The sequence below is a fragment of the Macrobrachium nipponense genome, chromosome 7 (assembly GCF_015104395.2).
Source record: "Macrobrachium nipponense isolate FS-2020 chromosome 7, ASM1510439v2, whole genome shotgun sequence".
NCBI classification, from domain to species: domain Eukaryota; kingdom Metazoa; phylum Arthropoda; class Malacostraca; order Decapoda; family Palaemonidae; genus Macrobrachium; species Macrobrachium nipponense.
Window position 1 is genome coordinate 108,474,867 of NC_061109.1, and position 16,260 is coordinate 108,491,126.

Here is a 16,260-nt window from a genome sequence, read left to right on the forward strand (position 1 = left end):
TACTATCAATCTCATTTCTTAAGTCTCTCAAGGTTTCGTGTTAGATTCTCTAGCTTCTGCCTCAATCTATATTTGAAAAGCAGCATTCGTTCATCTCGTCATACTAAACTCGTCTTTCTAAGGATTCTTTAGTACTGCTCTCCCCCTGTTTTTTGTGTGCTTTGCGATAGTAATTTATATTGATTCAGTATTTCCCATCTTAGCAGTTTTTCTGTTACCTAGTTGTTCTAATCTAATTTTCAGCACTGTCAAAAACTGAAAAGTCATTTATTGTATCACAATGTAATCGCTTCATTCTAAGTCGTATATTATTTATTCTCAAACCCCTTCAGTACGACAACCCTGAAAGTTTTTCGTTAATACTGACCTTTCCTCCGCATTAAAATAACATCTTATGGCCACAGATTCCACGCATTCTCAATAACCAATTCTTGAGAAAGTTTCTCTGGCTTCCTATTTTTATCAGTCCCCAGAGTCTTTCTTCTTTCCCAAATGAATCACTTGAGTTCCAAGATTTTTATTACACTCTTCTGAGACGACCTTTAAAAAACTATATTCTTTAAAGCACGTGAAGATAAGTTTATAGTTACAAATATGAACTCCACGAGACGTTTTGGCAACTGTTTAATGCAAACATACACTTGCGACAATACAAAAGTTATACGAAAATCTTACTATGGTTGAACTTTTTATATCGGTTATCAGTTACCAAACGAATCTTTCCACACACTATAATCACTTACCCAATCGGTAATAATATAAAAAGAATAAAAATACAAATTGATTTCTGGACCAGGATACGTGGGACACTGTGAAATCTCACCCATATCTCGCAATACGTCTCTTAAGACTTTGATGAATGTTTGATGTCTGTCACTACTAGGGTGCAAATCTACCTGGGCACTGTACTGCGAACATAAGAACGTTCTTAAGTTTTGACATTCATTCCTCAAAATCACTCAATAGTCTTATTTTGCCACTAATGCACAGCTAATTAAATGAACTTAAATAATTCTCCATTAAGTTTAAGGCAGGCATGAAAAATAATGCCACTGCTATTCAGATCAATTATATTAGGAGTTGACGCTAGGCAACGGAAGACTATAACCAGTCTCACATAGGCAAATGTTAGGACGACGAGACTAATATAATTAACCCTTTTTTTTTTAGAGAACAAGCAAATACATGAAATTATACTATGCATGTAAATATACATGTACATACACATACATTCATACATTATATATATGTACATATATACGTACATATGTATTATATATAAATACATACTATGTATATATGCATACATATATATACTGTATATACATGTGCGCACATGATGTATACATACATACATATATACACATATATATAAATGTGTGTGTGCGCGCGCGCGTGTGTGAAATGTAAAATATATATGTTTACTCATATATCATGTACGCACGTAGGTACTATATAATGTAAAAATGTGTGATTATGGTTAGAGGGAAGATAAAAAGTTTCGAGAATTGTCAGTTTTCTTCCCAAATCACTGGAGGGTCACATCGAGACATCCAGTACAAGCAACGAAAAGGAAATTACATTTTTGAATGCGGGAGGGGCAGGGGCGCTAATCGTTAAAAGCCTCGGGCCCTTCAATTAGATTTACAGTGGAGATGGGAGAGGGAAGATGTTTAGTCCCTTTTTCCGAGATGGGACGTAGGGGGGTCGGGGTGGGGGGGGGGGGGGGGAGGGGGGGGGGGGGGGTAGAAGATGAGGGATTGGTCTCGTCTCGTAAAGGAGATCTTTCACAAACATTTCAACTTCAGAAAATTACCATTCAGTCAGTAACATAGATGTTAAAATCAGCTCAGGCTATGTCGGACCGAAATATATACGGAAAAAATTGTGATGGAAATGAGTACATTAATTTTTTTTTTATGTATCACATTCAAACATTGTTACAATAATTCTATATAATCTTTTTTTTTAAGATGCTATTCATATTTGAAGATTCATAGCTCACCGAAAGACTCAAAATATTTTAGCGTAGATACTTGCATGAGGTCGTGTGTATGTATACGTTCGTGTACACACACACACACTGGAGACATCCATTGTAAAGATATATTATATATATATATATATATATATATATATTATATATATATATATATATATATATATATATATATATAAACTTTACAATAGGTGTCTCCAGTGTGTGTACACACACTGGAGACACCCATTGTAAAGTTTATATATATATATATATATATATATATATATATATATATATATATTATATATAAACTTTACAATGGGTGTCTCCAGTGTGTGTGTGTGTACACGAACGTATACATACACACGACCTCATGCAAGTAGCTACGCTAAAAGATTTTGAGTCTTTCGGTGAGCTATGAATCTTCAAATATGAATAGCATCTTAAAAAAAAGATTATATAGAATTATTGTAACAATGTTTGAATGTGATACATAAAAAAAAATTAATGTACTCATTTTATTACGATCTCGACTCTCGAGATCGACAGGTTCTTAAAAATAATAAGCAATTGGGCTGTAATGACTGATGACAGGTGACAAACAAAGGAGGGAGGAGCATAACAAAATCAAAAAGTTACCTTAAAATTAATTTATTTACAAGAGTTAAATACATTATGTACAGCGAGTCAAGGTTCTGGGTGGCAAAAACGCAAAAAAATTACAAACTAACAATAATAATTAATATTTAAAACCAGTCTAAGAAACAATAAAATCCACCCTTCAATAACAAAGCCATGAAAAATCACAATCTAAATAATAAAAAGAATAATCACAAAATAGGCTGTATAAGGGCAATAACAATCTAAATATAATAAATAGAAATAGGCAGCGTAATACATAACTAAAATTGACACTGAAGCAGCATAATGATACCAAGAGCAAAACGGGAACACTTCCTCAAACAATGAGGACAACAGTCCAATGCCGGACGATCAAGATAGAGCCGATACGACAACCACCTCGTCCTTGGAGACAATATGGACATCCTCCTCGAATGCTGGACGATCAAGACAGAGTTGATGCAACAACCATCTCGTCCTCAGATGCAGTATGGAAGTCCTCCTCGACCACTGGACGAAAACAAGTCACTGCTGCTGCCCAGTGAGGTCGCACTCGACACGTCGTCCTCTCGATGACGAAAACACGCCAATGCTGTCCAAAGGCTGTCGACCTCCAACTCGAAGTCATACTCCATACGACGACTTCAACCAAATAACCAGGTATCCAGTACCTGGCGCTGCCTCATGCTGGTCCACAGGTAATCATACCTGACTGCCTCTGACTGACTGACTGGTCGTCCTGCCCTCCAGAACCTGACTGACGAAGTTTGACGCCATCCACCAGACGTCAACTCGCCAGCAATTAAAAAACAAAAACAAAGGAGGCAACAATCCACCAAGGGAACAATTGGTAAACGATTGTTCCTAACACCTCCCCACCTAACAGAAAAAAAAAATTATTATTATTAATTTTTTTTTTACAAACAAAATCCTCTTCCCCGATGCTGCCACACCCCCGTCAGCCAAAACAGAACCAATCCTGGCAAGGTCGCCAATATTACGATCTCGACTCTCGAGATCGACAGGTTCTTAAAAATAATAAGCAATTGGGCTGTAATGACTGATGACAGGTGACAAACAAAGGAGGGAGGAGCATAACAAAATCAAAAAGTTACCTTAAAATTAATTTATTTACAAGAGTTAAATACATTATGTACAGCGAGTCAAGGTTCTGGGTGGCAAAAACGCAAAAAAATTACAAACTAACAATAATAATTAATATTTAAAACCAGTCTAAGAAACAATAAAATCCACCCTTCAATAACAAAGCCATGAAAAATCACAATCTAAATAATAAAAAGAATAATCACAAAATAGGCTGTATAAGGGCAATAACAATCTAAATATAATAAATAGAAATAGGCAGCGTAATACATAACTAAAATTGACACTGAAGCAGCATAATGATACCAAGAGCAAAACGGGAACACTTCCTCAAACAATGAGGACAACAGTCCAATGCCGGACGATCAAGATAGAGCCGATACGACAACCACCTCGTCCTTGGAGACAATATGGACATCCTCCTCGAATGCTGGACGATCAAGACAGAGTTGATGCAACAACCATCTCGTCCTCAGATGCAGTATGGAAGTCCTCCTCGACCACTGGACGAAAACAAGTCACTGCTGCTGCCCAGTGAGGTTGCACTCGACACGTCGTCCTCTCGATGACGAAAACACGCCAATGCTGTCCAAAGGCTGTCGACCTCCAACTCGAAGTCATACTCCATACGACGACTTCAACCAAATAACCAGGTATCCAGTACCTGGCGCTGCCTCATGCTGGTCCACAGGTAATCATACCTGACTGCCTCTGACTGACTGACTGGTCGTCCTGCCCTCCAGAACCTGACTGACGAAGTTTGACGCCATCCACCAGACGTCAACTCGCCAGCAATTAAAAAACAAAAACAAAGGAGGCAACAATCCACCAAGGGAACAATTGGTAAACGATTGTTCCTAACAATTTCCATCACAATTTTTTACGTATATATTGTAAAGTTTATATATATATATATATATATATATATATATATATATATATATATATATAAAACTTTACAATAGATGTCTCCAGTGGAAAAGAGAACGGTTACTGCCACTTTCACCTTGCATACTTTAACTGCTGAATCGAGGATGAAACTCAGTGCAAAAACTTACTACAGCATTGACTGACTGATATATATTTATACTACATCAAAGGGTTCCCATCAGAAAGAACAGACTACTTATATACTTATGGCAGATGTGCAAAAATTATCGTTCAAAATCCTACCACGCAAACATATTACCTACGTCATATTCGTCCGAGACTCGTGTTCTCTAAGCATATGACGGGAAATTTTGTTAGAAAAAATGCTTTTGTATATGCTTCACAATAGCCGTGTTTAGTAGGGCACACTTTGAAATACACTACACTTCTTGATTTAAAAAATTCGAGTGATCATGCAACATTGAGCAATGGCCTGATTGAACGCTTCAACGTGATTAAAAAGAAAAAATGAAGAGTAGTTACATTATTTTCGTATCTAATTTCAATGCTATTGGCAGAATTGAACTAAATATAGAGTTTAGGCTAAAGGCCAAGCGCTGGGACCTATGGGGTCATTCAGCCCTGAAACGGAAATTGACAGTTAATAGGTTTGAAAGATGTAACAGGAGGAAAACCTCGCAGTTGCACTGTGAATCAACTGTTTAGGAGAGGGTGGAAAGTGAGCTGGAAGAAAGAGAATAGGAATGGAGGTATATAGTAAAAGAAATGGAAGAGGTTGCAGCTAGGTGCCGAAGGGATGCTACGAAGAACCTTAAGTAATGGCTACTACAATGTACCGTATGAGGTGCAGTGATGGCACCAACTCCGCCACGGGGGCTATTGGTGATTTGTAGGATTACTTTCAGTTTCAGCAATTGTAATGCACTCAAGTTTTGTGTATGAAACTGCTTTTATGCCTTAGTAATAAGACGGGTCATCTTAGCATTCAGTTTTTCGCTTTCATTTTTGGGTATAAATTCCAAATCACAAGGAATTATACGAGTGTGAAAATCACAAGGATCGCGCTCGCTCAAATCACCTGTTAAACTTTTGTCAACTAATACGACAGACTCTTTCTTTGCACGTACAAAGCATAATAATAAACCTATGCATATTTGCACCGTGTATCATTTAAAGAAAAAAATACTGAATGACAATAAGTGCAGAAATAAAATATATTCAAAATTTATGTCCTGGAGAATCTTTAATTCATTATGAAAAGCTGAAATTACGAGCACAATTTCTTCAGGGACGAGAAAACCTTATACTTTAGGTAACAAGATTCTCCTTTCGACAGACAATTACCAATAACGTCAAGATATAGTTCTGAGCTACCATGAAATAAAATGTAAAATTTCTTTGCCGAACTTAGCATTTGTGACGAATATTTTCTAATCTCGGAAGTTAGCATTATCCGCAAACACCTGTCTCAAATACTGTATCTCAAATTGATCGTTAAGAGGACAACAAATACAATCAACATCATCTGTCATAAAAGCAACATCGCCCAATTTCCTAGATAAAAAACCGTCACTATGTACAAGGAATAGAATATGGAATTTGGGTTCAAGCTCATGCGCTGGAACCTATGAGGTCATTCAGCACAGAAACGGAAAATTGACAGTGTACCGCGTGAGGTTCACTCAGCGAGAATAAACGGCTTCTGCAAGTCAACGGATCAGTCAAATTTGGAGATGAAACATTGGGAATTTCCCTTTTTACGGGACGTTGCATATCAACTGGGACGATTCTTTCCTACTGATGAAAGAGACTTATCAGCTCAAAGTATAAATCCTAATAGCAGTAATCAGCATTAAAACAAACTTAAGTCTAACCCTTATAAATATAAGACATCTAAAACTAGTCACTTGATGAATAACGTCAGCACTGACTCCCGGCGGCCAATCGCAATTAATATTTCATTTTCAATGATCCCGTACCCTGGGATCACTTCCATTTATATTTACCCCATCTTTGTTATTGACTGCTCCCTCCTGTCTCTAGCCTATAGCAATCATTGCTCACACAGACATACATAGTGTATATATATATATATATATATATATATATATATATATATATATAATATATAGTATATATATATATATATATATATATATATATATATATATATATATATAGCGTGTGTATGACTGAATCACGAAAATTTGGAACGCGATGAATATATAAATAAAGGTAAAACCCACAATGGAACGTGAAACGACAGAGACTTCGTGGCTTTTACCTTTATATATACATACATATATACATACGTATATATACATATGTTTATGTATGTATGTATATATATATATATATATATATATATATATATATATATATATATATAGGTGTGTGTGTGTAATATCGATGAAATTGTACAATTCTTATCCCCTGCCCAAATTCAGGGTAGACCTTAACCCTGACGCCTGGAACACAGCCATTTTAACAGTGCGAAATTCGTCACTATCTGTTATTCGCAACGACAGCAATGCGAGACCTGACACTGGAACACTTAGAGAATACTTGTTTTCAATTAAAAACTTTTTTGAAGCCACTAAATATGTCTGCTACTTCTTGACATCAAACCATCTCAGTTAATCTTGGCCTCCACTTCATTCTAACAGTGATACCTTTTCGAAATCTTTAATATTTTGCTGGAAAAGTAGAAAAAAGAGGTAAATTTGAATGAGCCGAGTTACTATTCTATCACATTTTAAAACCTTATGAACATAAAGTCCTTATCAGATGAGCATAATTACTATATTTGTATCGAACTATATGTAAAATGATCTAAATACACAATGGTGTCTTGTCGTTGCTTATTGTTTCGTTCATTTATTACAATTCATATTTGCTTTACGCGAAAACCAGTGAGGCCGTTATAAATCCACCATTATTATCTAGACTAGGCCAGAAGAAAATGAGAGAAGTAAGGGGTTAGTATTAGTGGGACTAAAATCAAAACAAGAACAGAAGCAGAGAGAGAATTCCTCAAAACCCGGCGTTAGAAGAGAAGAAAATGTTCACGACCCAAGAGAGGAAATTCTGACCGGCACTACGTTTCCATTAGCGAATATTCAACTGAAAAACGCTCGTTGAAAGCTTCTACATTAATCACATTTCCTGGTCTGTATTTATTCTTGGATTTATTTTTTATTAATGATATTGGTGACTGCTCTCTTGCATATGCCGAAGGTTTTCCTCCTCAGGTTTATCTAATATTCTCGTTTTCGCTTTTATTTTAGTCTGGAAACGGGTTTACACTACCGTAAAGTATCAGCATCAACTAACCGCCAAAAATCTTAGGTTATCATACAAAGTCGTCATTATCAGGAACTCCCGCAACTAAATGCAATGACGCGGACAGTCAGCGAAACGCTGAGGTGTACATATGTTTACAATTGCATTCCTTTAAGATGCAAATTTTTATTTTATTTTGCACGAATAAGAAAAACATGGTTTATTAAAAACGAAGGAACAAAAAACAAAAGGCTACACACATCTAAATTAATTGTGTGCCATTCTCTGACATTGCTTTTAACTTTCAGTGCACTCATTCATCTTGTTTCTCTCTAGTTCCAATCTTGCTTAAATACAAATTGGATTTTCATAATGTAAATGATTGAGTGTCTGAAATATGCTAAGTATAAAACTGGATATCCTCTGTCTCCCTTTTCAGTCATTATTTGCGTATTTCGAACGAGTCACGCATTGTCAGGAAGAACTGGCAGCCAAGGTTGTAAAGAAATCATTTCAAAGTGTACTAAGGTCATCAATGGTTCATTAATAATCACACGTTGAAACTTTCTGGACCAATGTATCATCATTCTACGTATTTCACTGGCAGGGTAACGGCGGAGTTGTCAGTTGCAAGAGGAGCTGGCCCAAACAGGAATACCAATAGGCAAGCCTTCTGACCCTTGGGTGGTGGTGGTGGATATTACATGCACGTAAAACAAATAATAAAAAAAATGCATGGAAATTATTATAATTATTATTATATTATTCAAAAGATGAACCCTATTCATACAGAACAAACATAGTGTTTCATTCAGTATGATTGCTATCAGCGAATATCCACGAGATACAGAGGACATTTCCATCTAGCTGACAAGCGATACTGACTTCCTTCGAAACCTGGTGTCTTATTTTAATATATACTACACTAGAAGCTAGTAAAAATCTACTTGAACGACGTAACATTTTCCACCAAGCGTAACGGTTGCAAATATAAAGGAGGAAAATCATTTGGTACGGTTGATATTCATTTTTAGCAGCAGTATCAGAATGCAAAGACAGAAGCAATATTAAAAAATCTCAATATTCAAAAATCCTAATCGTACCTTGGACAAAAAGTATATTTAACAGACAATAGTCAAAATACCAAATAAAAACACTTTGAAATTTCAATTTCGGAATGCTTCAATTTCTGAATGTTTTATTCTGATTATCACGCAAACAAATAAGGTGATATAACATGCAGTAATAAGATGACAACAGAAGTAACAACAATAATATTTACGTTACTATAAATATATACGAACTTCATTTACAGGTACACTTTCAAAATAAGTTAAGGATTTTCATCACATGCGAAAACGCATAATGTGTATTCATAATTTCACTGCGGTATGAATTTTATATTTAATTTTTGTCATCAGACGTCAGTAAACTAGTTCAAAAGACATGCAAACAACATGGAGACTTCATGTACTATAAACCTTAGATTACTTTAGTAAACGTATAAATGTTGTTACGCCAGGACCAAGAAAATTTTCCTCAGATTATTAAGACTGACGCATCGACTTGAAATCTAAAAGAAGTTTGAAAAAATAACCTGTCCTGGGCTTATATTTTTAGAATTGTTAACATTACAACGGCAATAGTGAAATTACCGTTTAATGCAGGCGCGCCAAAGTAAAAGACTATAAGACAAAAGTCTGCAAGATATAAAATCTTAGTAAACAACCTGAACAAAAAAATAATGGAGATATAAGCGCAACCTCATATAACTTGATAATAATAATAATAATAATAATAATAATAATAATAATAACAAACAAAGAATGGCGGAGAACCAATAGTAAGAGATTTTGCGGTTTACTTCAAGTATCGGGTTGCATGAAGATCGTTTTCTGTTCCATATAGATGACATCTGAAGTCTCAGTGTCATTCCGGTTCTAACGACATCCTACCCAATACTCTCACTCAATATGTGAAATTTCAATGGAACGCCGAGATGCGTCATCTCACCTCGATTTCTGAATTCATTGTTTTCCAAGCAAAGGCCACACCATGATCTTGTTACTGTTCGTCGTCATTATCACATGAAATGCGAGAGTACACTATTGTTATAGGCAGACAAATATATAATGTATATACAAGAAAATATGAAAGGGGAAAGTTTCTCTAAATAATAATATTAATAATACAGAGGTGGTAAATATAAAGAATAAACTGCATGCACATTTCATCCTCTTTGAGAATAATTTTCTTTTGTATTTAAACGGGCAACAATGGTCAATACCTTTCATACCTACATGCATTTTGTTATCTCTAGTTCTAATTATGAACTCGCTCGCATCTCGAAGACTTCTGAGAGAGAGAGAGAGAGAGAGAGAGAGAGAGAGAGAGAGAGAGAGAGAGAGAGAGAGAGAGAGTTAAATCTATACCATTCATAATTCTTGCTACGTTCACTTCTCTTCCTACATAAGCCAGTGGCTTACCTGACACAATTTTTTATGAACTATAACGCCCATGCAGATGCATAATTGAGTTCGCCTTCGGCCACCTATTTAAATGGCAGATATACACTTGCGGGAATCAGTAATTCCAGAAATCACAGCCCAAGCAGTCGCGGCAAGTCACATGGTGGCCTTAAAAAGGTAAAAAGACCAGAGATTATATTTTTCACATGCTCTATTGCCTCGGGGGATTTTTTATGCAACTCTCTCGAATGTTCTGTAATGTATGTGATGTTGAACCTTAAGAAGCATTTCTTCGTCACCGACTTAAGAGAAATGGTCTTGAATGAGAAGAATTTCATTTCCCAAGGAATTATAAAGCCTTGACATGAGGCTGGTGTATACCTGTCAGTTTTGTTCCCAGTGAAATTTCAGATTTTGTACTTTCATCTATTTATCCATTTTCAACCTCAGTGTCGCTGAATGTAAAAGGACTCTCAGAACTAGGAGATATGAAAATCCTTTTTTATTTGTATAGATTTTTGGCATTATGCCAAGCATTGGGGCAACTACGGCCATTCAGCGCTGAAACGGAAATTGATAGTAAAAGGTTCGAAAGGTGTAACAGGAGGAAAACTTAACAGTTGCACTATGAAACAATTGTTAGGAGAGGGCGGACAGTAAGATGGATGAAAGAGAATATGAACGGAGGTACAGTAAAAGGAATGAAAGTAGTTGAGGCTAGGGGCCGAAGGGACGCTGCAAAGAAACTTAAGTAATGCCTACATTGCACCGGATGAGGTGCACTGACGGCACTACCCACTTACGGGGGAAAAATCCTCGTTTTAGGCACATGAAACAAATCAATAAGGCGTCGTTGCCCCTGCAGTGAAACGATCACCGATCGGGCCTGGGTTGGATCTGGGTGTTTCCCTGAGCGGCTTAGGGCGTCTCTGCGTGATCCAGAACGCAGGCTCGTTTTATGTAACATCCCGTCATTAACCACAAAAAATAGGATATCGCTGCTGCTGCTGCTGCTGCGGTTGGGAGAGGTATTAGAGTCAGCTAACGTTTGCAGAGAGGGCGGGGCGACTTCAGTGACTGAAATGCGCCTGTTGTTGAACAGCAACTCATTCATTCAGCATGTTTAGTTTTTTAGTATTTTGTTTAAACTGCGGTATGAACATCCCTCCTGGCCTCTATTTAAATAAAAAAAAGTCTATTGTCTTTATAGGGATGATTTTGTTCAAATGCGAGGGCAACGTAACTTATGAATACGAATATACATTTTTACCTCTACATCCGTTCTGTTCCATCCTATCTTGTAATACCCTGAATAGTGTCCGCAAGAGACCACCAAGATCTTAATTCTTTCATCCTTCGGTTGAAATATTTAATCTAATGAAGAAAACTTTTCTATTTTCTACGCTGATTCCGGATCACATTCAGAATCGCTCAAGATGGCATAAATAAGTTTAAAAATACGTCCGAATTCGAATTCGGTGATGCCCTTTACTTTTTAACGAATTCATAAAAAAAAGACGAGTGACACCACGCTATTACTAAAGAGGATAACTTGATTTGAAATGGGGCAGAGGAATGGATTTTGAAAAGGCGTATTCCAAAGGGTCTTTCAGGCTATATTTGGTTGCGGAAATTAATTGTATACATTTGTTTTTAAATAGCAAATCCAAATACTCGAACATAAAAACAGTACTCCGAGCAAATCTCTTTCTTTCACGTTTCGATCATATACTGTATATATTTACACAATTATGAGAGAGAGAGAGAGAGAGAGAGAGAGAGAGAGAGAGAGAGAGAGTGCCTTCTCCTTTAAAATGACATTTTGTACTCAATGTGTTACATAAATATGGCGTGTTTGGTTTTTTCTCATATATAAGTGAGAAATTCTGCTACCGTTACTCGCTGTCAAATCTGCTTCACTGCCGGGGAAGCCCGGTAATCCATAGTCGCCTTCCTTCCTTCCTTTAAAAATGCCAGAGTCATTACTCATTTTCACTCATCATTTTCTTCGTAAGCTTTGAGGATATTAGTGAGGACATGCGCGTCCCTTTCACTTTCAAATCAACCAGTTTGGAGAAAGGGCAAATGACTCCCCACCAAATTCCTACCGCCGTTCGGGCGCGTTCCGTCTCTTGTGACGAAAACGAGCGATTTCTGTGGAATACAGTATTTCCTCTTCTATTTTTGTTGAATATATTATTTCTTTTCCCGTTTCTTTCATATACAAGGATAAAACACCGCTTTCCATGGACTGATCTTAACTCCAATACACAGAGCAAAACTTTATTAATAATTCCAACATATTTCTATTGGAATTTTTTGAACTTCCATTTATTTTACACTTAATACACCACTGTCCTGTCACTTGATAAATTCCCACGAATCTCTATTGCGAGATATGCCAATAGATTTAACAGTAAAGGATCCATATATATATATATATATATATATATATATATATATATATATATATATATATATATATATATATAAAATAATTATACACTCTTCCAAAAGCAAAGGTAGAGTATGTTAAAATTCGTTTCATTCCCACGATGCATTCCTTTATTAATGCCCAAGTAGTAATAACAATACTAAAACAAAAAATAGCAATACGTTCATCATCATGATTCACCTTACTCGGTGACTCTGCAACTGTTAAATGAGAAAAACCGCGAGCCAATTAGACTCTTCCCTTCTTTTAATTCCAGAACATTCACTTTTCCACTCCGTACAATTCTCTCGTGAGACTCCCTTCTCTGCGCTAAATCTCGTTAAGGAAAAGCTTGCCTGTTAACATGAGGTCACCGAAGTCCAAAGGACACTGACACTTAAATAATGGGTTTCGAGAGGGAAATAATTCCACCGTCCACTACGACCATTTCCGATGTATAAAAATTTCGTGCGCTGCTCTTCAGGATCTTACTTTATAACTTTTTCATAAGATACTCTTGCAAATAGAAAAAAGTACATCATAGTGCAAAACGTCAATATACATTAGAAGTTTTATGAAAGAAAATATCAGTACGCAACTTCACTTAGCTATTAGCCTCTTCAACCTTAGTGAAAAATTATAAGATAAACCGAAGAAAAATCCCTTTGATCTATTGAAACACGAATGATCAGACTTACAATTCAATGTGATAGTTAGGACAATAACAACTCGCATCTTTAAATGCTTAAATACACATTAATAATGTATACTATTGTCTATTTTTTTAATTCATCGCCAGCATTATACTCTGCGTTGTTATTACAGAAACCAAAAGGTTATGCAACATAAAAACCTCCTCTACGATAAAAACCAAACAATTATTACTGAAGATTCTAAAGAAGTGCAAATGAGATATAAAAATGCAATTTTTTTCAAGTAAACCCTAGAAAAACGTTACGCAAAATTATCGTCAAAAATTCGTCGACAAATGCCGGGAAATATCTACAACAATAATCCTACTTGAAATAGGAAACAATTCCAGCATGAATTTACCGTTACACATTAGGTGAATATAGATGTACATTTTACTCGGTCCCAGTGGAGTTTTAATTTTTACGCTCGTTTAGCGTAAACTGTACAATTATCCTCGCTTTCCCGCTGGTTAAAATAACAAGCGCCTAAGGTATTTGAATTACGAGGAACGACGTATATTTAGGCGATAAATTCAATTATAGCTCTTTCAGTGAATCCGGTCATTTTGGAATAAACTATACTAATATCTGAACATCACACCTCAAGTAAACAAACAAATGGACATATTTGCAATGACGTAAAATATTAGTAAGAAAATGACAGAAAAGGGGGAAATTAAAAACAGGAACTGTTATAATTATAATGTTGCCCCCCCCCCCCCCCCCAGCTGAGAGAAAAATCCCGAAATAAGATTATAATGAGACAAAGAAACACAAGAATGAGAAAACCTGAAATGATCTGAAGAATGATGAGGTCAAACAAAAATAAAATTAAAAAAATAAAGGGGGGGGTGGGGGGTAAACGAGCGAGAGATCCCGACGATCCCTTCTTCGCCCGGGGACGAGACGAACGGAGGCGACGATTGAAACGAAAACCGAACGCAGCAGAAGCAGCGGCAGCTGTCGACTGTTCGTCAAAGGACTCACCTGAGAAGAGGAGCAGGAAAGTGAAGTGAAGCGACAGGAGAACCTTGCTACCGATGGTGACGTTAGACCTCGATGAAGAAGAGGAGCAGCAACAGCAGCAGTTCATTGGAATCTTTCTCGCCAGCGGCGGGGAACTTGATTTTGGAGGTTTGCCCATCTTTTTTTCTCTCTCTGTTTCTTCTTTCTTTTCCGTATCTCTCTACCTCTTTTCCCTTTGGCTATTTATCTTTCTCTTTGGAGTAGGAAGACCAAAATAAGGAAGACGGTTCTTACGCTTTTTTTTTTTTTTATCTATGTTCAATGAAAGCTTTGTTTTGCGGTTGGCCGTGAATTTCTTGCTTATCAAACTTTTTATTTCTTTCTGTATATTGGGGACGCGGCCTTCTTTCAATTCCTTTGACCTATTTTTCTAACCAAATGCTAAAGTGATATTGCTCTAGGCTTTCATTTTAAGTTTACTATAGATGACTGTTTATAAGCAGAAGCGCCAGTTGTACAATTTGCGGTATTTTCAGTTTTTCGTTTCATCAAAAAGTATGAAGTTTTCGTCCTGCGTCATCAAAAACATAAGACTAAAAAAGAAATGGGCATTTAATGTGGAAGTCGCTTATTTGTCTCTCGCAGAGATCTTCTGCTTCAAGAAAACGCTAATTAGCCTAATTTCTGGAGCGATAAAATCTGTCGGCTGCAAAATGTCAAGATGAGAATAATAAAACCTCCTTCCAAATACCTGCGGGTAATTTGCCTCTCATACTCACCACAGAAAAAAATAATTTTGCAACAGGTCGGTCCATTTTAACGCGTAACACCCGATTGACGGAAGCGTGTTTCAGTGAAAGCAACAAAACTGGGTCACACTGGTTTAATCTGGTTGTGACCCTAAAGGCCACTCATGATCATGATCAAAGTTCAGTTTATTTCCAGATAACTTTATGAAAAGACTTCTAGCAACTGTTAGCACGATTTTGTTTCCACTTTAATTCACTTTTAGTTTGGGAATCTGTTGTTCTTGATATTTGCATTTATTGGATGCTTATTATTCCGCCAAGATGAAATCAAAAGGGGCATGTCGTTGCCTCCAGTTCTTGTTTTTCAAGTTAGCATTGTTTCAATCACTGTATAAACAAAACTACTATAAAAAATTGATCAGAATCAAGCTACGATGACTAAACTAGTTACATTAACGCTACATCTTCCTTCCTGGTGCAAGAAAAGCATCAACACCGCCTCATTTCTTATCATTTTCCATTTCGAACTGAACGGTCGTCATGAACAGAACCATGAAGGACTTCAGACGTATCAGTACACCAAGATCAGCGCCGAGAAGATTCGTTTCGCAAAGGTTTGGCTTCGTCGAAGTTTCCCGGTAAGACCGGCTGGTGGCGGTCGGCTGGCTACACGTGGAGCGGGAAAGAGTTCGCAAGGAGCGTTCACTCTCGCTGACTATTGGCAACACACTGAACTGAGGTTGAGCCTCGGGCCCTTGCTGGCTGAGGCTCTGAGCCCGCAGCGGCACAAGCCCGATATCGCACAAGAGGGGAAACAAGTCTCACAGCAGCTTTCCCTCCTCCTCTCTCCCCCCCCAACTCCTCCCTCCTCATCTCTAACCACGAAACGGGAGGCATTTTTTCCCTTCGATACTTCACTAAGGTCAAAGTCTCTCACACTAGATAGAGCCAGTGGGCGTTCCGTTCCGCTAGCCTAAGACTTTAGAGAGAGAGAGAGAGAGAGGGGAGGGGGGGCCGCTCGCGGCCTTTATTAGGATACACAGCCAACGTACACTAAAAATGTTACAGTTCC

At 37.0% G+C, this 16,260-nt stretch overlaps 1 protein-coding gene across 1 annotated transcript in view; it reads right to left on the minus strand.

Annotated features, from left to right (window-relative positions):
• The window catches only part of LOC135217509 (lachesin-like), a 473,181-nt gene extending 457,283 nt beyond the window's left edge, over window positions 1-15,898 (minus strand). The window contains exon 1 of the mRNA XM_064253464.1: window positions 14,461-15,898. Within this exon, the coding sequence (XP_064109534.1) occupies window positions 14,461-14,617 (157 nt within the window). The 5' untranslated portion in view covers window positions 14,618-15,898. The remainder of the gene's footprint in view (window positions 1-14,460) is intronic.
• Window positions 15,899-16,260: the final 362 nt, after the last annotated feature.